We start from the raw sequence: 25,649 nt of genomic DNA on the forward strand, positions 1-25,649 counted from the left end.
AGCTTCACATGTGCGATCACTCAGGCAGACAAGTAAAACACCATGGGTGCACTACCACCCCAAGAGAGCAAACTGCATGTGTTCATGGCAAAGAAAATCTGAGTTATAGTGGGTAAAAATGAAGAAGAATCTCTTTAACCTTCTTTTAAAGTCTTCACTCTTTAAAAATGCAGGTTTACTAAAGATGGCTACCTGAAATGCGTTTATATATAAATACTGACAAGCTTGAATTTTCTGCATTTAATGTTGCTGTGACATTCTGGTAAATGGATAGATATTTTTATGAGACAGTGAATTATTGTTAAGTTCCTGGTGACTTAGAATTGAAACTAGTGTCAGATTCCAGCTGAGAACCTTCCTCCCCCTCAAATTCATTCCCTAGGCACTCTCTAAGGAAGACTGGCAAGATGGAGAGCCAACAGAAGCGGAGAAGGACTTCTGGGAACTTGCATCTCTGGAATGCTATGACCACCTCATAGAGTGGAAGTCTCTGGAGTATTGTGCTACCGTTAATATTGATAGTGGAAAACCTCCAGACCTAAGCAAAACATGGAATGATCCATTTTTTCAGGTTTTTAGAAATCACTTTGTTGATACTGCGCTGTTTTTATCTCTGCAAGGATGTCCTACAGTAATATGATTGTGGTGGAAACCAGTTGCATTATTTGGGTTACTTTTATTATGGAAATTAGCAGAGTGTCTGATATATAAAACAACAGAAGCAATTACTTCTGCTGTTTTTACGATGTTTAATTTTTACCTTGAGTCTATGGCTGATCATATAGGACCAGCTTTATCATCATTGTCGTCGTCGTCTTGCAGTGTTTTTGTTGCTTTTATCACTTTTATTTGTTTCATGTTTTAAGAGTTACCAAACCACTGGTTTTGAAACTGGTAGAATTTGCTAACAACTTCTTGAGCCTATCAGAAAAGGCTGCTGTGATTTGTTAGCAAATTGGAATTTGTCGAAAGGGAAAACATTTAAGAAAACTGTTCAAAATATTTTTATGTGATCTGCCACTGATAACAAAAAATTGATCATCTAATATTCCATTCCTAGAAATAAAGACTATATTTTCACCTTGTAGGAGACATATCTGCCCTATATAATACGCAGTAAGTTAAAGTTACTGCTCAGCGGGGAAAATGACCAGACCTTGCTAACTTTTATTGATGAGGCAATGAAGACAGAACAGAAGAAAGCCATTATAGAAATGCATTACAGCCAAGAGCTTAGTCTCCTTTACATCCTGCAAGATGATTTTGACAGAGCCAAATATTACATTAGCAATGGCATGCAGATCTTCATGCAGGTAACAGTCTCTGCTATCTCTGATATGTTTTTTCTGTATAAACTCATGGAACAATGAAACTGTTGTTGCTGTTACTGCTGCTAGATTATACTCTCGAGAGAAACACTTGTCCAAATACAATGAAATCTAGGTGCTTTCCAACCATATGACAAAACTTCCTTTGAATTCACTGCTTGCAATGATGAGAGTTGAGCCAGCCAGTGGAGTGCATCCTCCCATTTTACTTTGTTTTATTTTGCTGATTTAATCTATTAGAAATTTTTCAGAGTAATTGTTTGTGCAGATTAATAGCAATTTTATTTCATTCATCTTTTCAGAAGCCTCCTGTCCCCAGAACAAACTTGAAAAGAGAGTATTACATTGAGAGGTTACAAGTTCCATCCATTACCAAGTTTTGATTAGACTGAGGACTATCCTAAAACCTAGGATAGGAATTGCAGCTAGAATATGCCTCTATACTTGTCCAAAGCAGAGTTGCTGTCAGATTACATGTTTTTAAATTACTTGTAAAAGGTTGGGTTGTAGGGCATAATATATAGCAGCATCAGATAAATAGTTTGTACAGCACTGAATAGAACCATGTTGTAAATTCTGTATGTGAAATCTTCCATTCTCCCCCTTTCTTTTCAGAGCTATTCCAGCATTGATACTTTGTTATATCAAAGTCGAATGACCAAACTGCAGTCTGTACAAGCTTTGACAGAAATACAGGATTTCATCAATTTTATGACCGAGAGAAGTAAAGATCTTTTTTCTTAAGTGATTTTTCCTTCCATTGTGTTAAATAATCATGGTTTCCTGAACTTTGAATTTGTTTCCACACTTAGAGGACTGAACTCCTGTTTGAAGGAGCATAGGTCTGGAATTACTTCTTACTGTCTTCTTGACAGTAAGAACTATTGCAGTTGTGTAAGATAGGCTTGAAGATAATTCTTTGTTCTATTGCAAAGTTTTATTAGCCTAGCTATTGTAATAAGAGTTAAGTATCTCTTTTAAAAGTGTAAGTAATAGTTTTAAACTAAGATTTTTGTTAGGGTCACTTTGGTAGCAAGTAGTGGTTAGCAGAGATAAAAGATGGATGTGGTATATAATTTATACCTACCGAGGCAGGCATGAAATACAAACTTATGCGCATAAACCGAATTACGTATTAAATTTAGTTAACAGTTCCGGTATATTCCAGCATATTCCTGTATGGAAAGGTACCTACCCAGCGGTGATGCCCAGTGACATTTGACACTGATGTCCTTATTGAATCTCCTGTGCTTCAGCAATAAACAAAAGCAATATGATCACCAAGTAGTGTATTTAATGCAAGCCCAGAAATACAAGTGGGTTGTTTTATTGCAGTTTTGTGATTTGAATGTTAGACTGTGCTTGGTTTAGGCCTTTTTCATGCTGTTTGGATTTAGATGCATTTAAAGTATTCTTAATTGATTTGTAGGTAACTTAGCTTCACAGGCTTCCCTTAAGAGACTTCTCAGAATTTGGACAAGCAGATATCCAGATGCTAAAATGGATCCTATGAACATCTGGGATGATATCATTACAAATCGGTAAAATTACATTCTTGGGTTAGCTTTAGTTCTGTCTGCCTGTTGAGTTCTGAGAGGTGCTTTTTCTAATGCTGCTTGTTTTCATATGGGGGGTTGTTGATCCAGTGTATGACTTTTTTTTTTTTTTTTTTTTTAACCATTGTAATAGCTTTATCAGTATAATTGGTTTTTGTGTGACTTAACTTGTAGTGAGAAGCAAAAGGAGATTGAGAAATGGACAGGGAATAAACCGCATTTTGATACAGAAACATAACTGTTAGTTTAGGCATTTTCTTGCATCAGTGACTACATGCACTGTACAAGCTAGCCCACTTCAGCAGCCCGTAAACACATCCACTTGTAATTGAGTAGATCAGCTGCATTTAGCTGCATGGAACACCACCCAAAAGGCCAGTCTGTTATGAATAAAAATACTTAACTACTTTGTAGGCAGTTCCAAAGTTAGGGAGTGTACAAAATAAGCCCAGCCCTGTCACTATCAGTGCTTCATGTGTTTATAGGAAAGTTAATGACCAGTGCTGTAATTAGAGACTTCTGCTGTGCGACTGTTGCTAGAAAGAACAAAGGCTCTCTGGAGACTCCTTTGGATTAGCTCCGAAGGAGCTGGAATGCTTTTTTGAATTTCAAAGTTTTCTGTCCTCCCTGTGGTATCTATCTTCATCCCAATCCATTCTTCCTGTGCAAATCTAGATTCTTTCTCCTTTGCTGGGGGACAACTTCTTCAACAGCTCTGCTGATACCCAGTGTGCTCTGTAATTTATTTTATTATCTCTGAGTGTCAGGAAAGCATGGCTACAGAAGAGCTTATTGCAATTAAATATTAGGCAGAATACATGGTATGGCTTACTCCTTTACGAAGTCTCAAAACGTTTATGACTTGAAGGGTTGTCAGTGTCTTGAACATTTTTACATGCTTTTAAAAAACCTTTATCTCATCTTAAATTAGTGACAAAGGATGTGCCTTTATTCAGCGCCAAGCCCTACTCCAGACTGCAGTGCTTTCCCCTGCATTGAATAAGTCTACCTAATGAGAGATGCTATTAAATTAGATAGGACTAGTAGAATGAAAAGGATTTGGCACTGATTAATGGCAGTTCCCTTTCAAATGTTGAGTATGGTCGCTGGTCTTTTCTGCAACACAAATTTCAATGTTTACATGTGTTGGTGTCATATATATTTGAATTGCAGGTTGACATAAAATACAGCCTGGCACTTACACATTATAAACAAGACTCCTGTTTGTCTGCACTTCTGTCAAGTTGGAATGCAAGTTATGTCTTGGTGAACTTCGAGGTTGTAGCTATGATTTTAAAGGAACAGTCTAAGAAAAAATCCTACTCTATTATGGACATTTTCTAATATTTAATCTCATTGATTCAAGATCCTAGAAGGCTCTCAGAGTCAACCTGTCCTTGGCTGTGACTTTCCAGACTCTGAGGACTATATTTAGCCCTTGGTAAAGCTGGTTGCTATAGCTTGCCATTTTTTCTTAGCTTTGTTTACTGTCAGGCAGATCAACGCTTTTGAATGTTCATTCCCTTGCATGCCTACTGGAGTGATTTGTACTCCTGTTGTCATTGTGCAGGTGTTTCTTTCTTGACAAACTGCAGGAGAAACTTCTCTGTGATCAGGCCAATGACAGTATGGAGGTGGATGAAGAATATGGTGCTGGTGACCAAATGGAAGTGGATCAACAGGGTGAAGACATTTACTCAATGATTAAAAGCTGCAAATTTAACATGAAAATGAAGATGATAGAAAGTGCCAGGAAACAGGTGACCGCACTGTCTGATAGCTTCCAGTTTTGTGAGAAAATAGATAGAAACTACAGCTGGAAAAGCCTCGTAGGTGGTCTTGGGCACCTTTTTGCCAGGGCAGACCTTGTCTGTCTTTGACCTTGCTGTCCAGGACATTTTGAAAGCTCAAGAAAGTCAGCTCCACAGAGAAAGAAAACAAATGGACAAATGTTAATTAAAAACTTGATGATAATTTGTCATTACTGGAAATGTGCCTGAAGGCCCCTTTGATCCACAGATGGTTTCTGACACACTAAAGGGCAGATAAATAAAGTATTTGAAATGCTTCAGCCTTTAATGGAAGGGATCCTTACAGCCAAACACTACGCTGTCTCATTTACAAATAATCTCTTCTGTACAAGAAAACAAATCAAATTCATATTGAATCAATATAATTTACTTCAATCAGCAATGATGAAACATTTTATGATTTTTTTTTTTCACAGTTTTCATTAATGCTGTTAGGTTAACACTTCTATAAGGAACTAAAGCTAAGTGACTTAGAAATTTTGTTTTGGATCTGACTTAAAATGACTGAAACATAGCCTTCTTTGATGGTGGGCCTTTGGTGTTTCAAGCTTGAGACAAGGCAAATAATACTTAAGTCGAGGTCTCCCTCATCTTCTGAGATGCTGCAGAAATCTGCAATCAGTGCCAGAGTTTATTTTAAGCACTGTAATAACCAAATATAACATTAGTGCTGTGTAGACTATACACTCTTAAAGGAGTAAATGAAAAATAAGATTTCCTTTAATGCTACTTATATGAAACTTTTCATCAAAACACAAACATAAGTGATTTGCTTAATGGTATTGTAAACCAAGTTACATTTCTCATATGTGTTTGTACTGCAGAACAGTTAATGCCTGTTTAGTCATGCAGATAGAATTATTTTAATTTCCTCAGTTTGTCAAACCTCTGTTCTTCTCCTTTTCTTTTCAAATTTGTCCATTAGCACAAATCTGTTTTTGAATATGAGACCCAACAAGCAGTGGACCTCTCTTCATCATCTAACAGCTTTACTTGTGTTACCAAAATCCTCTCATCCCTTAATTTGGTTGCAGAAAGGTTTTGTTTCCTCTTCAGATATATTACCTGAAAATTCTGTCTTAATCTGAATACAGAACAGCTTCTCGGTTGCCAAGAAGCTTCTGAAAGACCTGCGCAAAGAAGCCAAAACGAGGGAAGACTGGCTGGTGAGGTGGAATTATGCCTATTGCCGCTTTACACATAGTTGCCGCCGGAACCAGAGTTGTCCTGAACGCATACTCTCAGTGTTAAAAACCATCTCCCTGCTTGGTAACAGCCTTCTCTTTGCTTCATGTAACATGCTTCTCTTTGCTTCAGCTTTGTTATTATACAAAGCTGCTTTGTTGTCAAATTACCAACTTTGTTTTTGAATTCCAACAGAAGATACCAAATCTGACTATCTTAGCAAGAACATAATGGCCTTCCGAAACCAGAATCTTCTTCTGGGTACTACGTACCACATCATGGCCGGTGCTCTTAGTCAGGATCCAAGATGTCTTGAGCAACTTGAGGAAGAAAAAGCTGGAAAAATATCAGTACTATCAGGAGAAAGTCTTGAGAGTCCTGAAAAGGTAAATGAGAGCGGAAAAGCTTTTAGGTATTTCAGTATTGTAATCGGTACTTCAATAGGTAGTGATGGGTATGGATATATACAGAGAATGTGAAACCCATCTGCTAGTAGCAGTGATTTGTCCAGGAACACCAGCTAGGGGAAGGAAAAAAAAAAAACAAACCGCTGTGGTTGCTGTTTTGTCTGGTTTTTGCTCTCCTGGAGTTCTGTACCACTGCAGCTTTTTTAATTGGGAGAGCGTTCTTGTGTTTCTCTGTTCCTGCATTTTGTGTGGAGGGGAAAGACATAGTCATAGCACATGCATGCACGGTGGCAAGACAAGGCTTGGGAACATGACCCTCAAAGAATGCCTTTGTTTCAGCTGGGCATTTCTGAGCTTCTTCATGCTATCAGACTATCTTATTTCATAAAGAGATCTTTATATATACTGATAATGATACCGATACACTTATTTTATCTAAGTAATTTTAGTGATAAAGAGGAGAGAGGTTTTTAAGACAGAGCATATGCAGGTCATCTTTGCCTTTTTTGGGAGATGTGCATTTGAAGAATACAGTGACAGACTGTGCTGCATCTGAAATCGTATATGTTGCCAGTTGTCCCAGATGCTGTGGCACTGACCTCTTGTCTGTCAAATTGAGTAAGAATTTGAAGTACCACTGCTAACTTCTTTCTATTAATTCCTAAAGCCACCATAAACACCCTTAGATATGAACCGTATCAGTATGAGACAGCAAAAAATAGTTCTTAATTTGTGTTTTTATGGTTGTTAAAGAAAAGCAGTTAAAGAAGAGATTCCTGCAAAAAAGATTTTAAATTTTCAGGTGTGTAGAAACTTGAGCAAAAGCTTAAGCTTCATTTATTAGATAATTATTAAGAGCATTCTTCTTAAGGAAATGTAAAAGATGAACACAAATGCTCTTCTGTGTCAGATGAGTCAGATTGGGATACCAGATACTTCTATAAGATTAAGGAGCTTAGCCTTATTTTAGCTTAGTATTAAGCAGTACTCTGACCCTGGTAGTTTCCCTCTACCTACCTGAAATTCAAACTATTTAATTTCAGTTACAGCATTTTTCAGTTGTTCCAACTTGTTCTGCAGCAATTTTGTATTTTGTTTAATAACTACAATAGCTACAGTGTCTGAGGTTGGTAAGCTTGTTGGCAGTATGAGAATATGTGTACTTGATTTATAAACATTCAGTTGTAAAGGATCTTGTCAAGTCCTTCATTGCATGAGCTGCATTAGAAACGTATGGTCAATATGACTATGTTTGTAATAGGGAAAAAGACCTCAGATTTGAAATAGTTTGATGCATGCTTTTTTTTGACACAAGTTCTAAGTATAGCTGTTACACAGCCGTTGCAGATATGTCTTAATAGGAAAAAATAGCGGTTTTTAATTGTGTTTTCTGTTAACTGTTTGCGGAAACTCCGGTAACATTAACTTTTTTGCAGTTATAAAAATTCCACATAACATTTCCAGAGACTAATTTAAGTTAAAAGTGTGTTTCATATTTTTCCATTGGAAATTGTGGAAATTAAAATTCTGGAAATTACTGCTAGAAATAACGTCCCAATTTTTTTCCTTTGTGTCAGCTGCTCCAAACATCTAATACAGTTAAAGTTTTATATACTCGAGACTTGCAATCAAGTCCCAGTTTCAGATAGAATTATTGAATGCTACTTGCTAACGTGTCTTTTTTTCTTTTATGGTTGAATTCCAGGTATTGGCAAGTCTGAACAAGAAGGCTTTTCAGTGTTTCAGCAGTGCCGCGAGGAAGTCTGAAGAGGAGGTGCAGTCCCACTCCATGGAACGTGTAGATGTGATGGGAGTTATCGATGCATATATGACTTTGGTCGGTTTCTGTGACCAGCATCTGCGTAGGGAAGAAGAAGGCTTGCTTGGTTAGTCAGGATTTCTCCTAAGCACGTGAGGTGGATTTATCTGCGATACGTGAGCTTTTGTGATACCCAGGAGATCTCCCTGAGCAACACAGCTTGAATTTAAATGGAACAGTTTGTCCTCCAGTTCAACAGTATTCATATTCCTTTTTTCCCCCCCCACTATTACTGCTAGCTTTGGTAGTGAATCACTCGTAGTCTCCCTCTCACTTGTGAGATGTATATCATGTCCAGCAGATGCTTCCCTTTTTCCTTTCCAGACCACAGCAGTGCTGTGTTTAAAGCAGGCAAGATACCGGCAGTGATGCAGCTTCCTGATAAAGCTAATCCTTACAGTCCCCAAGTACATGTGTTGCTGATGTGTGCAGTTCAAACAGATGGGAAGGAGAACAAAGTAGAAATACAAAATACACGGGGGGGGGGGAAATACTGAATTATAAAGATGAATGTTCCAGATGATCAAAGACATGGAACAAGTGATGGTGTTTCTGATAATTCTTGTTTAATGTCCCTTGGCAGAAATTAACACTGCAGATCTGCAGCTATTCCCAGCTATTGTGGTGGAGAAAATGATAAAAGCTTTAAAACTGAACTCCAGAGAAGCCAGGCTGAGATTTCCTAGACTGCTGCAAATAGTTGAAAGATATCCAGCAGAGACATTGGGTCTGGTGACACGAGAGGTTAGTTGCTTCCATTTTCCTGGCAGCAAATGTTGCTATAAATCGAATTTTAAAGGTGGGGGTGGAAGTTGGATGGACGGAGAGGTGAGACTGGTAAGTTTTGCTTCAGGTAAATCAGATACATTTTATCCCATCATTGTTCCTTGTCTTTTCTCTAACTTGCTGAGTCTAATTCATATGGACAGAAACTTTTTTCGTAAAAGTTTAACTTTTTATCATTATTCTGATTCCAAATGTTAGTTTGAGAGCTGCTGGAGAAAAATTATGTTGTAGTTTTTCTTCCTTCTGAACTACTTAAGTGGGCTGATAAAGGTGCGTAGGATTAGGGTAAGGAACGCATCTTATTTCTGTAGGCTGAGTTTCCTGTATGCAGGAAGCCAACAGCTTTTCCAGGCTCGTTTTCCACTTCTCCCACCTCTCCCTGTCCTGCTTCACTTCAGAGGTTACTACAGCTGCTTCCTCCCTTCCACGACCTGTCCCTCCATTGCCGTTCCACAGCAGGATACCGTGAGCCACGTTGCCTTCCCTGCTGTCATGGGACAGATAAGCTGAGAGGTCCTCTGTGACTCACGCCTCTGTTCCTGCCTTGGCCTGCCTGCATTTTCAAGCCCATTGTGCTGGTGCTCACAGAGTGCCAGGCCCTGTCAGAGGAAGAACTCGAAAGAGACAGAAACATGGCTTAGTTAGCCCAAGAAACCGAGAACATAGCAAAAATGGCTGAGGTGCACAAGGTGTGGCCACAGTGAAACTCTGATGGTTGAAACAGAACCTGACGCCTAGTCCAGTTAACAAACCTCACCCAGAAAAGAACTTCACCAGGCATTTCTTTGTGTTCCCTCTCTCTGTGAGATAAATACTGGCAATCTGATGTTAAACTCCTTTCGGATGAGATAGGAGGAAAGGAGTCGGAGTCTGGTCTCTTGCTTTCACAAGAAAATATATTGTAGCACTCCTTTCAAAAGTAATACGGCTTTTGGAGTGAGATGAGCATGAAGTATATTGGCAAGGGATGTTCTACTGAAATTAATATGTCGGCAATCCCAAACCTCTTTAAAGTTGAAGGAAGAACAAAACTGTGGTAGGACTTCCAGTGTTCTCCTTCCTGGCTTTTTTTACTCAAATAAAGACTTCAACCCAATGGTGTTTGAACTATCCCTTCAAATTTTTGAGTTGTTTGTATGTGGTGCAAAAATTATTATATTGCATCCAGACAGAAAAGCCACAAATTTGAGTATAAAGCCTCCTTTTGATCAACAAACTGCAAATCTTTGTAAAGGAAAACCTGTTAAGCAGCAGTAGTTAGTGGTAGTGGTAGTAGTAGTAGTAATAATAATAACAATGAAATCTGCTTTATTGGGGGATGTTTTGTGCAACCTAGTTGACACTCTCTGTTTCCATTTCATGTGTTTCTGTCTGTCAGGCTGGGCCACAGAGCAGTTTTGTTTGCGTTTGCTATGTTTGGTATTTTCAAGGAGGACCGAAGTTGAAAGCGGTGTCTGTGTTTTTGCAGCTTTCTTCAGTTCCCTGTTGGCAGTTCATTGGTTGGATTAGCCAGATGATGGCACTACTTGACAAGGATGAAGCAGTAGCCGTGCAACATACTATTGAAGAGATCGCAAATACCTATCCCCAGGCAATCATCTACCCTTTCATGATCAGCAGTGAAAGTTACTCTTTCAAAGATACTGCAACTGGTTGTAAGAACAAGGAGTTTGTAGAAAGGTAAATTTGCAGAGTAGCTCTTTTGTATGTTTTTTATTCAGGAGTGGAAAGATTTTTTTTTTTTTTTTTTCCCTAATGAAACTGTTTTCTTTAGGGGGCACGGGAAACATTAGAGGGTAGTCCTATGTGCGCTGTGTTCTCATTTAAAGGCACAGGGAAACCTGATGCATAAGCTCTCTTAGTATTAGACATACTCAGGTCGGTGGCCTGAATACTTTCTGAAGTGTTGAGTACATATAGTCCCCAGGCTGTGGGAAGTTAGAATTTTTTCAAAGAAAAAAAGAAGAGAGGCAAGCCCTTCCTACTGGTAATTCTGTGGTAGTCAGAGTTGCTTTTTCCTTTTCCTACTCTGCTGAGGCTGAAGGGAAATCAGGTGCATGATTAGGCTCTTACTGTAGTAGACTTCACAGCAGTGAGAGTCAGTACCCATCGAAGATGAAGATGAAGCTAGCTTGGACATTGTAATACCAAGCGAGAGCAGAGATACTTAAATAGAATATCACACAGTGCTGTAGAACCACTAATATCATTTTAGGTGTCAGTTTGCCTTTTTTCAAATCTCTGATACATTTGCTGAATTTCTTCACTTAAAATAAGAAGATGAAGTCTTGTGCTTCACAAGCTGTCGCCCTTGAATAACTGTTGTGACAGGATGTATAGTCTGGTTAATGCCCATTTCTGTTGCAAGTATGCTTTCCACTCCCCCACCAAGCTCCTATTTTCATAGTGGGACACTTAATTAAAAAACTGGGAGCTGCATGGCAAGGACAGTCATGCAGCCCACGAGAGAATTCTGAGGGGGTCCACGTACCTACCCCTAGATTATTTTGCCAGATTCTTGTATATAGCAGACAACCTGGAGCATTGCTTATCTGCAGGCTAGGTGGTGATAGTAGTTCCTGTTGCATTGTGATGCACTTTTTTTCTTTTAAAGGATCAAGAATAAGTTGGACAGAGGAGGAGTAGTTCAAGATTTCGTTCGCTCCCTGGAACAGCTCTCTAATCCCATAATGCTTTTTAAGGTAAGGTGTTTTTTTTTTTATACACACACACACACACCCCCTTCCCTTCATTCCTTACCCTCTGTTTAGGAAAGAGTGCTGGGTGGAGTCTGACGCAGTTCAGTTGACACCACAGCCACAGGAAGCGGTTCAACCCAGAATCAACTGGTGATGATGTCGGGGTGCTATCAGCAGCTTTCACTGGCAATGGTCTCCCTCCCTTGTGCCAGCTGGTTGTTTTGCACTAGCCCTTTTCAGCTTTCTCCTTCAGGGTCTGTGCCCTGCCCCATGGTCAGTCTTCCTTAATCGTTCCGAAACTGTTACAGAATTGTCATTTGTGGCCATCTCTATAATTTCTGACTACTTGTGTTCTTATACCCTTTCCCTGCTCTCTGCTGGGCTTCCCTGTCTATCTTATGAGCTCGTTGTCCAAAGGGTTCTAGTCTTGTGTTAGATACCACTCCTTGCCCCATAGGGGCTTTCTTAGTTTGCGCTAGATGCTATGGTAGTAAACATAATTGTGTTATTAGGTAGAAATGTCTTATGGAGAGACAGAATGAAAGGGAAATATTTCCATAGCCTTTTGGTTGCTCTTTTGGTTGTCAAAAGACACATTCATTGACTATTAGTAAATACAGTAATCCAAATGCAATCTGAGCAGATTACCAAAGAGTGAGGGGTCAGTAAACTTTTTCTCAGTACTCACCTGTTTCCTTCTGTTTGCAGGATTGGGTTGAGGATGTCAGAAACGAGTTGGTAAAAGCTCAGAGGAATAAAAATAAGCTTAAGGAAATGTATGAAGGAATGTACAAGAATTTGGGAAATTTAGAGGCTCCTGGCCTTGGATTGCTGAGGAAAAGGTTTATTCAGGTATGTGTGATTACTGAGTAGTGTTGGCATCGTGTGCCTTTCTAGAAGGCACTAGAAAGTCAAAAGAGGGGACCAGATCACAGCTTTTACAGGTGCTGCAGGACTTGATGAGACAAGAGATCAAGTCAGGAGTACAGGACTGGGATTTCTTTGCTAGAAGCTATGAACTTATTTTAGTTCAACTTCTACTTCTGACTGCCCTGCGGGACTAAATGTTCCCTCTTACTCAGCTTCTGCCTCCCCTGTCCTGCATGCTGCCAGGTTCTCAGGGCCTGGGCCTCTCTGACCATCCATGAACCAGCACAGGAATTTGGCCTTGTTTTTTTCCCCTCTGCCAAGGATGTATGAGCACTTTAGGGTGTTCTGCTGTATTATGCTACTCAAATTTGCTGCTGATACTAGGTTATTTAGGGTAAGTTATTCAGAAGAGTTACAACTATGAAGAATTACAGAAAAGACTTTACAAAACTGGCTGAGATCTAAAATAGTGAAAGTCAGTGTAGAAAAATGGAGTGATGCATGTGGCACAAAAAAAAATGCCCTAGTTTCCACATATGAAGTCTTTGTGTTTGAGCTGAATATTGCAATTCAAGAACAAAATCTTGATTTGTGATAGTTCTGTGAAACCATCAGCTGTGAATACTCAAGAGTAGTCAAGAAAGAAAAGCGGTTGTTAGTCATTATTAAGAATAGAGAACAAAACATGGATTTATACATTGACACAGCAGCCTTCTCTGACTCTTGCATTTTGAACACTGTAGGCCTCGTCCACAGTTCGCAACAGAGATATAATGAAACCAGAGAAGGTTCAGAGCGGCAAGAATAATCAGAGGTACAGAGTAACCTCTGTACAGGGAACAACTTTAGCATTCCTCCAAAGACACAATGAGGACAGATACAATAAGGCTTTCAACATTAGGAGTGCCAAGCATGGAGTAAATACTCTGTGGAAATGGCAGGTTCAAAACAAACAGGGAGAAGTGTTTCCTCATTCAGTACACACTTAAGTGCTGAACTCCTGCTGCAGGGTATTATGGATGGTTTCATCGGTTCAAATAGCAAGTAGACAATAGCATGGGGAGGGGGAAAACGCTTTGAGAGCTTTTAAATACAAATGCACGCTTCTGGGTCCAGAAATCCTTGAGCTGCAAATTGCTGGAGGCCAGGAGAGTGATACTCCTGTAGAAGCATGGCTGTATGCTTGTACTGTATGCGCATAGCCCCGTGGCCAGGGCTAGGTGGGTCCAGGTCTCTGCCATATGGCCATTCTTATGTCACATTAGCATTGGATAAACTTATCCGAGTGTCTCTAGGGAGATTCCTTCCCTATGAGCAGGGAAGGTGGAGGATGCGAGTAAGGTGGGGTCGGGAGGAGGTGAAGTATTACAGTAGCAGAAAGGGCAATTAGGAGTTTAGGGGCATACTAGCCTTTTGAATATGCTGCTGCAAGATAAGCTGGGTCTCTGATGATAATGACTTTAAACTTAAGAGTATGGGGATAAGAATTTGCAGGATGTGCCACTGTTGGGGTGGGGGTAGAGGGAGAGGAACAGCTGTAGGTTGAGCCATACGGGGTACAAGCCCAGCAAGGGACCTAGCAGGCATGAGGACAAAGGCAGTCTGCGTTTGGCTGCTGGGGTGCACTTTGGCCCACTTAAACAAAAAAATCCATGGCTCTTTAAAAAGGTGAAACTTGTGCAGTAGTAGACAATACTGTAAGTAGTACTGATGGATTTGCAATTGTTACTGAATTAACAGTGTAGGGAGAGAAGAGCGAGGGAGATGCTGGAAGAGAGGTAGCGGGGTTGTTCCCCTCTGTTGAAGGGAAGAGGGAGAGCAGTATTCCCTCCACACACTAGCGGCTGCAGAAGAGGGTCAGGGTGATGGTGCACAGACTCTGAATTCTTTGCCTTCATGATGCAGTATTAATGGAGAAACAAAGTGTGCTGTGAGGATAACTGTATAGTTTCTAGTGTCCTTGCTGGAAAAAAAAAAGTTGTATCTCTTGACTGACACATAAAATTGCTCTAATATGTGGGGTACTTCAGGCTTGTAATCTTCATATGTATTAGGTACTGTTTCAATTGTAATTTAAACAATAACAACCTTGCTTTTATTTTTAACATGAAATTCCAGTAATCCATAAATTAAACAGTGTTGATGGATTGTGTTAATTAAAATACAATATTAAGGCTATTAAATATTTGCTGCCTTGAATTTTAAAGGAAGTCAAAAAACAGAGCAGAGAAAGCAATTGGATGATCATCTGGAAATAGATTTAAAGTGATAAAGATGTTGAATGTAGCAGTCTCTTCTTCAGAAGGATAGTATTTTCTGTATTTTCATTTACTTCAGTGAAATAACTGTCTCCTTCTTAACTTGGGAGAAAAATGATCAGGCATTGAAATAACAAGTGAGGTTACATATCTTTCCAAGCCGTTAATACCAGTGAGGTCCAAGAGGGGACATCTGTTTTTTCTAGAACCTTGAATTATGAACACAAGAAGTCAACTCGGTTAACTACTTGCAGATAATACGTACTTTGTTTATTAAATGGATCAGTATGAAATGTCTTTGCAGTTCTCCTTTATCAGGATATTTAAAATACTTTTAAAATATGGTTTTACACATTTTTGCATCCAGATTATCTCAAAGCAAATAACAAATAATAAATGTGATAGTAAATAAAACATTGAAATTGACATTTTCTAACATGATGCAAAAAATCTTCTTAATACATTAAGCTATATGACATGCATTACATATAAATGTAATATATCTTTTGGTTAGCAAAAAAGGTATATATAAAATTAGCGAGGCTGTATTTGCTTGCTATGTAGTATGATTGCTGCTAGTTTAAAAAAAAAAGGAAGAAAACAACAACAAAAAAACCCAGAAAAACCGAACAAAAATCCAACAAAAAGCCAGACCTTCCATAAAGCACCGAATATTCGAGTTCCAAGGGAAAAAAAAGGTTAACTAACTTATCTATCTGTTTTTTTTTTTTTTACCATTTGTAAATCAAACAGTTGGAGGGGTTTTTGGGTTTTGTTGCGGCAGTTTGAAAGTGTGATAACATCTAAAGACTGGGACATCAATTAAATGTTCTGATAATAATCCTATATTTAGCTTCATGATAGAATTTGCGTTTGTTTAATAGGTATAAATCTAAATATTTGTATTTTATATTAATATTTCACTAGCTGTTCTTAAATTTTTATAAGCAGAGGAGGTACATGTATTAAGTTTAACAAGCAGCGTTATTGATATGCTCACTCGGAATCGAACTGCAGTTGGAGGAAGTAAGGAGGGATAAGCTTCTGATTTTGATATGGCAAATGATATCACTGGATTGGTGAAATGTAGATATTTCTGTTGATGATAGCTGGTGGGTCTACCAAACAGGCAGTGAAAAGGGTCTGACAGACTAGAAATAATGGAGAGAAAAAAAGAACTGGAGTGGAAGGACAATTGATGTATTTTAGGAGCTCAGATGAAGCTGTGTGTGTAGATAGGAAGGTACAGTTTTGGTGTTCTTGGGGAGTTCCTAGCACTGTGTTAACAGGATTCCTTTCTATAAATGAACCTCAGGCTTTTGGGAAGGACTTTGACCATCACTTTGGAAAAGGCGGTTCAGAACTATTGGATATGAAGGCTAGTGACTTTGATGCGATTGCAACTTATCTCCTGTCAAAAATGAACAAAAACCATAAGGAACCTGGAAACCTGAAAGAATGTTCACCGTGGATGAGTGAATTCAAAGTTGAGTTCTTGAGGAACGAACTAGAGGTTCCTGGTAAGTTCCCCTCCCGTGTCGATGGTGACCTGTCCCTTAGAAGAAAGTTGCTACTCTTGAGCTCTACTTCTTATGTTGGCTATATGGCCCTTCTTTCTGGCCTTACGCAGAGGCAGATTTCATCTGAAATAACTCTGTTCATTCCTCATCTCTTAAATTTGTTCTTAAGCTGTAGTCCTGATTTTTAAAATTGTATCTAAAATTGTATCTTTTACCTAAGAACTTAGTATTTTTTTTAAAGACCTGACTCCAGGAAATCTGATCTATAAATCTAATACATGTTTAAATCTAGTTCAAAAAGGATGTGTCCTCTGAAACCATTAAGAGCTGCAATTCTAACAGCTTAACAAGGAGAGAATATTAGTAATTCACAGATAAACTCATGATGTGTATAATGGATTTTTATGCATTTTAAAATATTTTCTTCATAGTTATTATTCTACCAATTTGACAAAATATTTGGAAGTGTGTTCTGTTCTTAAACACACTTTGGAAAAAAAAAAAAAATCAGTCTATGTAACTTCTTTCTTCTTTTATTTTTTTCCCACTACCACATCAGGTCAGTATGATGGAAAAGGAAAACCCTTGCCAGAGTACCACGCAAAAATCTCTGGATTTGATGAACGGGTATGTTTACAAGTTTGAGTCAAAATCCTGTGTGGTATAAATCTGTGTCCATATTCCATCTGAAGAATTTGACAATAGCAAAGTTGTTGCTTGTGTACACATCTTGCAGCACATGAAGGAAGGTCTGCAAATAGTCATTTGTTTTTCTAGTAGTAATTGAGCAACTTGATTATGCCATCTAGGAATGCCAGATACGCTTAATTTCAGTGATGATTCTTTCACAAATATTTTGCTTTTTCCTGTCTTTTTCCAAGATAAGTGTAATGCAATCCTTGAGGAAACCAAAACGTATAACAATCCGAGGCAGTGACGAGCAGGAGTATCCTTTTCTTGTCAAAGGTGGTGAAGACCTGCGACAAGACCAACGTATTGAGCAGCTGTTTGATGTAATGAACATCATCCTTTCCCAAGATGCTACGTGTAGCCAAAGGAATATGCAGTTAAAAACTTACCAGGTCATCCCCATGACAACAAGGTAGGAATTTATCTCGAAGGGACAGAGATCCTTATGTTAACATTTATTACTGTTGGGATGTTGGAAAGTGAGATTTCTGTGTGCCGGATTCTGGTTCAGAGTGTTTTGGGTCTTGGTTTAATTTTTTTTCTTTGCCTTTTAAGCAACATTGAAATTGCTTTGTCTGGAAACTGTTTTTCAGAGTATATTTAAATTGTTAGCTTTCAACCTTCTTTTAGCAGGCACTAGAACATGTTGCTTCCTACTCGTGGTGTTACTCTAAAGTTCAGCTCTGAGCTACTTGTTTGCATCTCTCATTTCTTTTGTTCCAGACTGGGACTCATCAAGTGGCTGGAAAATACTTGTACTTTAAAAGAATTCCTTAAGAATAGCATGTCTGAAGAGGAAGACATCAACTATAACAGGTGATGCTTGGTTTAGCTGTCTGCTCTAATAGAGACCACTACTAATGGGTTTCTCGTGATACTGACAATCTTGTGGCAGCATTTTCTTTTTTTAGAAGAAAGAAAGAAAAGCACCTATAAGCAAGGAGGCAGTTTGTACTTCCTGAGCCAAATTAGTAATTGGCAACTGTTTGTTTAATGAGCACTATTTGTACCTGGAATATCCTCCACCCAGCTTGTTTAAACATGAGGCTTATAATCACGTGTGACGTCATTATCATCACCATTTCCTTATCAGCAGATTGATTTTACAAGCAAAGGATTTTGATCTCTTGATTTGATCAGGCAGGAAATGGACGTAGGTCAGTGAGGGGGGAGCGGAGGGGAGGGGAGCAGAGCAGAGCAGAGCAGAGACAGCTTTTCAGAACCTGGGTTCAGCAGTGAGTCAGTGACGGGGGAAATTGGCAGCAGATGCACAAAACAACTGTAAAAGAACACTGTCTCTGACTTTATACAAATGCTGGGTTTGAATAAATTAGCTTTCTTTCTCTTGATTGTAATTGGGGGATGAATATTTCTGAAATTGATTTAATTCTAGCGTTTCAGCCTGTTTCTATCCTGGACTTTAGAAATGTGGATTTATTTACCAATGTTGTTCTTAGTACGTAATCTCTGTTTGGGTTTGTCAAAGTGTTGTTGTCACCATTTATTTTTACTGTTTCTCTTGTTTATGGGGCAGGTTGGAAGAACCTCCAGCATGGAGGTTGGACTCCAAAGAGTCTTTATTTCTACAGTTACTTGATTTGTGAGCCATTTAGGAACTGCTACAGTTCCTGCATTACTGCTGTCTGGTTCACTTTTGTGAACAGCAGCGGTATTATGTTGGTCTCAATTCATTGACTGGGAAAGCGGAACAATCTCGTGAGGGGAGAAAATTTCTAATATACTAAATGTAGAAGATCAGTGTCTTTCTAAAAACAGTTAATGATTTATCCCAAAAAATAGCTTTATTTTATTGTTGTATACAGATTTTAAATATTTTCCCGTAAGTTCTTCAATCAAGTCAATTAAGACACTTTATATTGAGCTATGGTTGAATGACAGCACTCGCAAAGGAAAATTCTGATGAAATCCTTGCTGGCAATATTTTGGTTGGGGTGGGGGGAATAACCTTCTGAAGTTTTGAGATCCTTTTCTTTATCCCGAAGTGGTGGGCTATGCAGTCTGTCATGATAAATACTTCTTAAATGGAAAGGACCTCTACATCTCAGAACATGCTTTGGAAGGAAGAGAGAAGGCGGGTGCTCTGCTAAGTTGCTGCCTCTCTGGAATAGAAGTTTAATGTCTAGTGTATTTAGTTAAGATGTGAGAAAAATATCAAATTATTCTATAAGCAGTGCAACTAATGAAGACTGGCTTCTTATGGATTAATACCTTAAGTCCAAGCCCCCATTCCTTCCCCCTGTACACACTGAGGAGATAACCGACTGCCTTCCTCCATTCCCTACCTGTTTGGATGGACAAACGGCAGCACGTACTGTGGTAGGCTACATAATGCCTCTCAAATGCATACGAGACTGTGTTAAAAATATCTTTCCGTCCCTGGAGAAGTTATTTTGGGTCTCTCTTCTCAAGGCAGCATCTAATTTTCACAGTAGCTATTGACAAGTTAACACCTTTGAGATGCCTAATCTTCTGTCAAATATGACTGAAGTGCACTCAAAGCTGGGGGGAAGGAGATGGATGGGCCAGCACATGCACTGACGGCCTAAACTTCATTTCCATAGCAAGGCTGAAATTAATGTAGGCTGTAGCTTCCTGATGCCTTCTGTGCATAAAAATCTCATGGGTCATAGCAGCACAGACTCCGCCTGCGGATATTCGAGGACAGAGTGGTAAGATGATAGAGGGAAATCATCAGCCCTTTTTTTTGTCTCTAGCAAAAAAGGACCTCATGCTACCTATTCTGAGTGGCTGTCCAAGACGGGTGGGAAAGCGCAAGGCATCTCTCGATACCATGTTATGTACAGGTAGGTTTTAAAAGATAACTGCATGTAAAGTATAGAAACTAGAGTGTGCGTACACACACAGTTGTAGAAATTCCAGGAAAAATATGATCTGCATTATAATATGCTGGCTAGTTATGATTTTTTGCCCATTTTACTGCTTTGTCTTACTGGAGGTGCTCTGCAGGAGGAGTTTAGTGCTGCCAAAATCCCACCAGAGCACAGGAATGCTTCCAGAAGCTTGCTCACTTCCTTAAGAAAGTGTCTAGAAGCAGATGCTCCTCTTCAACTTTATTTTCTAGGTGTCTTGTTCCTGATGATGCAATTAGGTAGGCTGCCTCAGAGCCAGAGCACCTGCTGAAGTTGGACAGAGAAAGTCATTGTGATACACTGAGAGTTTAAGAATATTTGGTGGCTTGGGGCCCGACTTGAGCATCCTCTCAGAGGAATTTCCACACCTGTCTAGATCTAGCACTGTAGTGGGGGAAGGGAAGTTTCCAGTGGAGCATTTCTGATCAGCGCATAACCTGCTTAAGCAAACTTCCTGCTTTTTAAGGGAAAACTTTGACTCCTTTATCTGAGTGTGTCTACATTAATATTTTTATTCAGATCCGGAATGTGCTTTTGAAGTAAATTCCCAATCACCCCCACTCACCTCACGTTGGCTTGCATCGCAGAGCTGTCCCCGAGTGCACAGCTCGGCTCCTTTCAGACGAAACTAGACTGGAAGGAGAGCACCCAGCGCATTCCAGCTGCTCATGAGCATTCAGTTCTCAGGACCAGATGTGGGCTAGTCCAGAGCATTCACCCTCCCTCCCCAAATGCATACAGCATGGATGTCCTCAGCACCAACTATTTAGTTCTGTTGCCTCCCCGTGTGCTGCACTACTTTCTAGTGTCAATATAGCCTCTGCACGCTGCTGAGAGATTTCGTTTGGGTCTTTGTTTCTCTGCTTGGAAGAGACTATCCAGCCGGAAAGAGCACAATTGTGTTGCTGTATTAAAACTTAACCCATCTACTTAATTTGGGGGAAATTAGACAAAACTACATGCTGTTTTGTATTGAGGAATGTCAGTCCTGGAAATAACTGCTTGGGAAAAAAGAGAAGGGGGGTTATTTTTAATATCAGATAAAACTTCTTGGGCAAAATCTCTGTGTGACTTGCTATACCGTTTACTGGGGTAAGCAAAATGCGCTAATGCGGTCACGTACACATCTTAACTTTTAACGTCCAGTGGGCTGTTATTTCAATAGTTAATGTTATTCTTCCATTAATTTGCAGAAATGCTAGCCGTACAGAAACAGTTATGTCTTTCAAAAGCAGGGAAAGCAGTGTTCCAGAAGACCTGCTGCGGTAAGTGCGCTGTTAATGACTGCACATTGTGAAATGAATGTTGGTGTTTTATCTGCATGCAACGAGTGACTTCTGTTCTGTTAAGGCGAGCCTTTGTGAAAATGAGTACATCTCCTGAAGCCTTCCTGTCTCTGCGGTCCCATTTTGCCAGCTCTCATGCACTGATGTGCATCAGCCACTGGATACTTGGTATTGGAGACAGACATCTGTCCAACTTCATGATTAACAAGGAGACAGGTGGCATGGTGGGAATAGACTTTGGATACGCATTTGGCTCAGCTACGCAGGTATTTGTTTTCTAACTAATTTGTTACAGCTTTTGCATTTAATATGTGCAATTAAATGTGTATTCTCAGTGCTAAATTCGATGCTCCTCATTTGCCATCATTCTGATGCAAAATAATCTTTACAAGTTATTTCTAGTTAATAGAATAAAATCTCTGTTTCCAGACACTCTCAGACAAGCAAGGACCTGTAGAGTTTTGTACAGTCTATACAGTGGTGTTTTGTATAGTTCAGCCATGTTTTCAACCACTATCACTAAATATTCATGACTAGAGCTTTGATGTCACAACTCGGTCCTGTTCTACTGAGTTGCACATTATTTTCAGTTAAGTGACAAAGAGGGTTTCAAAGCTTAAAAAGAAAAAGATACTTTATTTCTAATCCTTCTGTTCCAAGGTTTCTTAATTCCTGTTTTCTTTTGACTGTTCTTCCCCTTGGCTAGTTTTTGGGCGTGCCAGAGTTGATGCCTTTTCGTCTGACTCGCCAGTTCGTTAATCTGATGATGCCAGTGAAAGAGTGGGGTCTCATTTACAGTGTGATGGTGCATGCCCTAAGGGCTTATCGTGTGGATCCAGATCTCCTCATCAGCACAATGGATGTATTTGTAAAAGAGCCTTCTTTGGACTGGAAGGTGGGATTTTTTCCTCTTTCTTTTTTCTTCATGTGAAAATTCTTAAACTGTAATGAGGATAAAACTGATCAAAAAGGAAGTATTTCTTGATGCTCCCTCTTAGTGCTCCTTTTACCTTTCTTTGTTTTATTGGGTTCTCAGAGAAACTGAACTTAAAGGATTTAAAATGACAGAATTCTATATTGATGGACAAAGAATAGTAGCACGTGTCTGTGTTACCAGTGTACTGTTCTTTATCTGCGTGATAATCCTAAAAATGTGGGTATCTCTTGATCACATTATGTCACTTATCACAGCAGCATAAATATTTCCAACTTTTGCATTAAGCCTCTCAAATTTACATAAAACTGTATATATCAAACTAGTATTTACAGAGAAAAAATCTGAAACCAGTTGCACTTCAGTAACTCCAGTTGTAAATTAAATTCTAAGTCATAGTCAGGCTAGATAACATCTTGCTACTTCGTCCTCCATTGCATCTGCAGTTAAGAGTTACTGGCTTGACTTGCTGTGGTGTGGCGGCTTAAAGGTCTTTTTAAGCATATGATTTATGATAAATAGGGCAAATTTGTTTTCTCTTTAGAACTTTGAACAAAGACAGCTGAAAAAAGGGGGCACGTGGATTAAGGAAATAAACACATCTGAAGTAAACTGGTACCCTTTGCAAAAAGTCAACTACGTCAAAAGAAAGCTTACAGGTGCCAATCCAGCAACAATCACTTGGTAAGATGCTCTCCTTTTGCTTCAGACTGCTCCACTAAGAGCTGTGGCAGTCTCCTGTGTCAGGTTTTGCTCCCTTCAGATAGAATGACAGCTAGGAAAAGAGAAGAGGCAGACAGGGCAAAAGTTCAGCAAACCTCCTGTCAGAATCGCTTTGGTCCACATACAAGCGCTCTGAACCACCCTGCCAGCCAAAACACCAGATATCTCCCCGTGAGTGTTACTGCTCCAGCTCAGGCCTCCTGAGCAGTTTTACTGTTCCTGGCAACACACGCATCCCCGCCCTGTAAGCCTGCTTAACTTCTCGCTCCTCAGACTGCTGTTCTTTATGTTCGTCTCCACAGTTTTTAGGCTAGGGGTAGTATTTAAATTGATACGCCTCTGCTGGATGGTTGCTTGAAATGGAACCTGAAACAGCTGTATGGGAGGCATGGAGGTAAGCTGCTTCCCAAAAACATCACATTCAAGTCTGATGGCATTCTCAGGTTATTTATGTCAGTCTAGACAAGTCTGGCTCAAGCCAGAATGTCTTTAAAGTTCAGTTAAAGTACAATTAATCCCTTCCATCCTCTTTTAAAAAGACATTTTGGATTAATCAAAAAAAAAAAAGGCAAAGAAAGCAAGCCTGTTCTAAAACCATACAAATACTGAAAAGTGCAGGACTTGGGAGGAGTCCCTTTTGCGGTCAAGGCTGAACTGGAAAAGGCAGCAAAATACTTCTTGCAGAGAGAAATCAGCAGGGCAGGTAAGGAGATAACAGCTTGGATGTGGACTGCTGCATCCTTCTTTCAGTTAGAGACCTTTGACAAGATTGAAATATGCACGGTAAATATTCACTAGTAAAGAGCACCTGAAATCACCAGTCTTCATCGGCCAAGCCTTCTACAGCTATTGAACAGTCTCCACATCTTGAAAAATAAAGCTGCATGAATGGTGTTCAAGTACTGTTTCATATTTTAAAATCCATCTGATTTTCTGCTTGTTTCTTTTAGTAAGAGCTTATTTTTCTGTTCTTAATTTTAGTGATGAACTACGCCTGGGCCATGAGAAGTCGCCTTCTTATAATGATTTTGCAGCTGTGGCTCGTGGTAACGCCGATCACAATATCAGAGCCAGAGAGCCAGAGGGCGGACTTTCAGAAGAGACCCAAGTGAGATGCCTGATCGATCAAGCGACAGACCCCAACATTCTTGGCAGAGTCTGGGAAGGGTGGGAACCCTGGATGTGAGGGACTGCTCTCTAAAGCCCAGTCTGCCAGGAGGAGCGTCCCCTAACACGCAGCTGCAACCAGATCAGAATTTTAAGGCCAAAAAGGAAAAAAACTCTTAATTGCTTTTATCATCATCGGTTAACTTGGTTAATATAGAAAATAATTTTTTTTGTATTAAAGCTGTATTCAAACGGTGATTTGTTTTTTAAATTATTTTTCTTACATGTGGTTCTGCAACAGAGCAGCTTTGTTGTCTTTGTGTTAAAATCCACGTAGAAGGAACGGGAGAGGCTGTAGGGCGTAAAGACTAACTTGAAAGGCACTGAGATCACTCAGAGCAAAGCACAAATTCATACCCTGTGAACTCGTAGGCATCCTTGTAGTGCAAGTCTGTGCTTTTGTCTTTTACAGAGACCTTGATGACAATCAACTGAAACCGTTCTGCGTACATACATTATTTGTAATTAAAACTAGAAGATTTTCATATCGGTAGAAACAGTGAAGCACATGGTAAAATTAAACAGAAAATGGCTTCTAGCTCTAGATAACACCTAAAGTATCTTGGACGGTTATTTCATTACTGGATAATGAGAAAGTAATGATGAGACCGTGCCAGTTTGTTCCAGCAGATTGTTTTTTAACAATTAGAGGTTATGCTCCATTATCTCTGTCCGTTAGAAGCCTATACTCCTCACGTTGTGTTAATTTGTTTGGCCAAAGCCAAAAGTCGACCAAAGCCGACACAGCGCTGTAAGCTCCTTGCCGTAACTGCGGCACAGCACAGGAATGGCTACTGCGCTTTGGCACGTGCTTATGCCGAAGTGTGGCGGTTGTGCCAGACGTGGCTCTTCCTCTCTGGCTGGCTAGCCAGTTTTCGGGTAACCGTGGTGGCAAGAGTGGCACAGCAAGGGGGAAAGAGAGTTCTCTAAAAGTATTAACAGTTTTTGTTACCCACAATTCATTGTAGGAGATGGTTTCCATCGAGGCTTTTAATAGTTGTCATAAAAGGTGTAATAAAAATAAGTCTTTGCCCTTTCACTGCCTACAAGCTTTCCCTCCTGCCCCCGTGGCAATGGGGCAGTCCTCGTCTCCCTGAGGGCCGCGGCTGCCCGCCGGCAGCAGTCTCAAATGAATCTTTCAGCTGGAGAGCGGAGGAATCTGCCTCCTGGATACAACTCCACGAAAAACTCAGGATGAGGAAGGTTACTCGCCGAGGCCTAATGAATAGGGAGGGAGCTTTTTTGTTTCACATACTTTCCAGCAACAATTACTATTTGTTACCTTCCTTCTTACTAAACATGCTCAGTTTTTTATGTCAGTAGTGTTACGAATCAAGAAATTCAGAATCTTTTTATCAGATTTTATTAATTAAAAATACTGTTCGGCTGTATTTTTGTAGAGGAAACACCTATTTAAAAATAAACTTTCAGATGTATACCTCATTTCAAAAGTTAATTTAGGGCACTTTAATCACAGAAAACACCCACATTTACCCATTTATACCCATGATAATTAATGAACAGCGTTTTTTTCATAAGAGTGTGTGATATAGCCTATATATACCTTGTGTAAGATGCCTTGGTGCATTTTGTTCTTTTAATCACTGGTATCGATAAAGATGGCGGCATTATGACTAAAGCTTGGTTAGCTGAGGCACTCAGCTTTCATGTTGTCACTACAAATACAAGAAAGTTAAAGCACAATAAAAAGCTACATGA

The 25,649-nt window shown here is 39.6% G+C and overlaps 1 protein-coding gene across 1 annotated transcript in view; it reads left to right on the forward strand.

Moving 5' to 3' along the window:
• PRKDC (protein kinase, DNA-activated, catalytic subunit) overlaps positions 1-24,128 on the forward strand; it is an 88,284-nt gene extending 64,156 nt beyond the window's left edge. Inside the window, 22 exon segments of the mRNA XM_076329734.1 lie at positions 383-571; positions 1,089-1,313; positions 1,944-2,052; positions 2,758-2,869; positions 4,455-4,644; positions 5,790-5,964; positions 6,076-6,266; positions 7,993-8,173; positions 8,690-8,850; positions 10,361-10,572; positions 11,507-11,594; positions 12,300-12,443; positions 16,035-16,239; positions 16,799-16,866; positions 17,121-17,341; positions 17,653-17,745; positions 19,665-19,754; positions 21,014-21,085; positions 21,171-21,372; positions 21,813-22,001; positions 22,585-22,724; positions 23,745-24,128. Coding sequence (XP_076185849.1) covers positions 383-571; positions 1,089-1,313; positions 1,944-2,052; positions 2,758-2,869; positions 4,455-4,644; positions 5,790-5,964; positions 6,076-6,266; positions 7,993-8,173; positions 8,690-8,850; positions 10,361-10,572; positions 11,507-11,594; positions 12,300-12,443; positions 16,035-16,239; positions 16,799-16,866; positions 17,121-17,341; positions 17,653-17,745; positions 19,665-19,754; positions 21,014-21,085; positions 21,171-21,372; positions 21,813-22,001; positions 22,585-22,724; positions 23,745-23,949 — 3,462 coding nt within the window. The 3' untranslated portion in view covers positions 23,950-24,128.
• Positions 24,129-25,649: the final 1,521 nt, after the last annotated feature.

This window comes from Aptenodytes patagonicus, chromosome 2 (genome assembly GCF_965638725.1).
Source record: "Aptenodytes patagonicus chromosome 2, bAptPat1.pri.cur, whole genome shotgun sequence".
Classification (NCBI taxonomy): domain Eukaryota; kingdom Metazoa; phylum Chordata; class Aves; order Sphenisciformes; family Spheniscidae; genus Aptenodytes; species Aptenodytes patagonicus.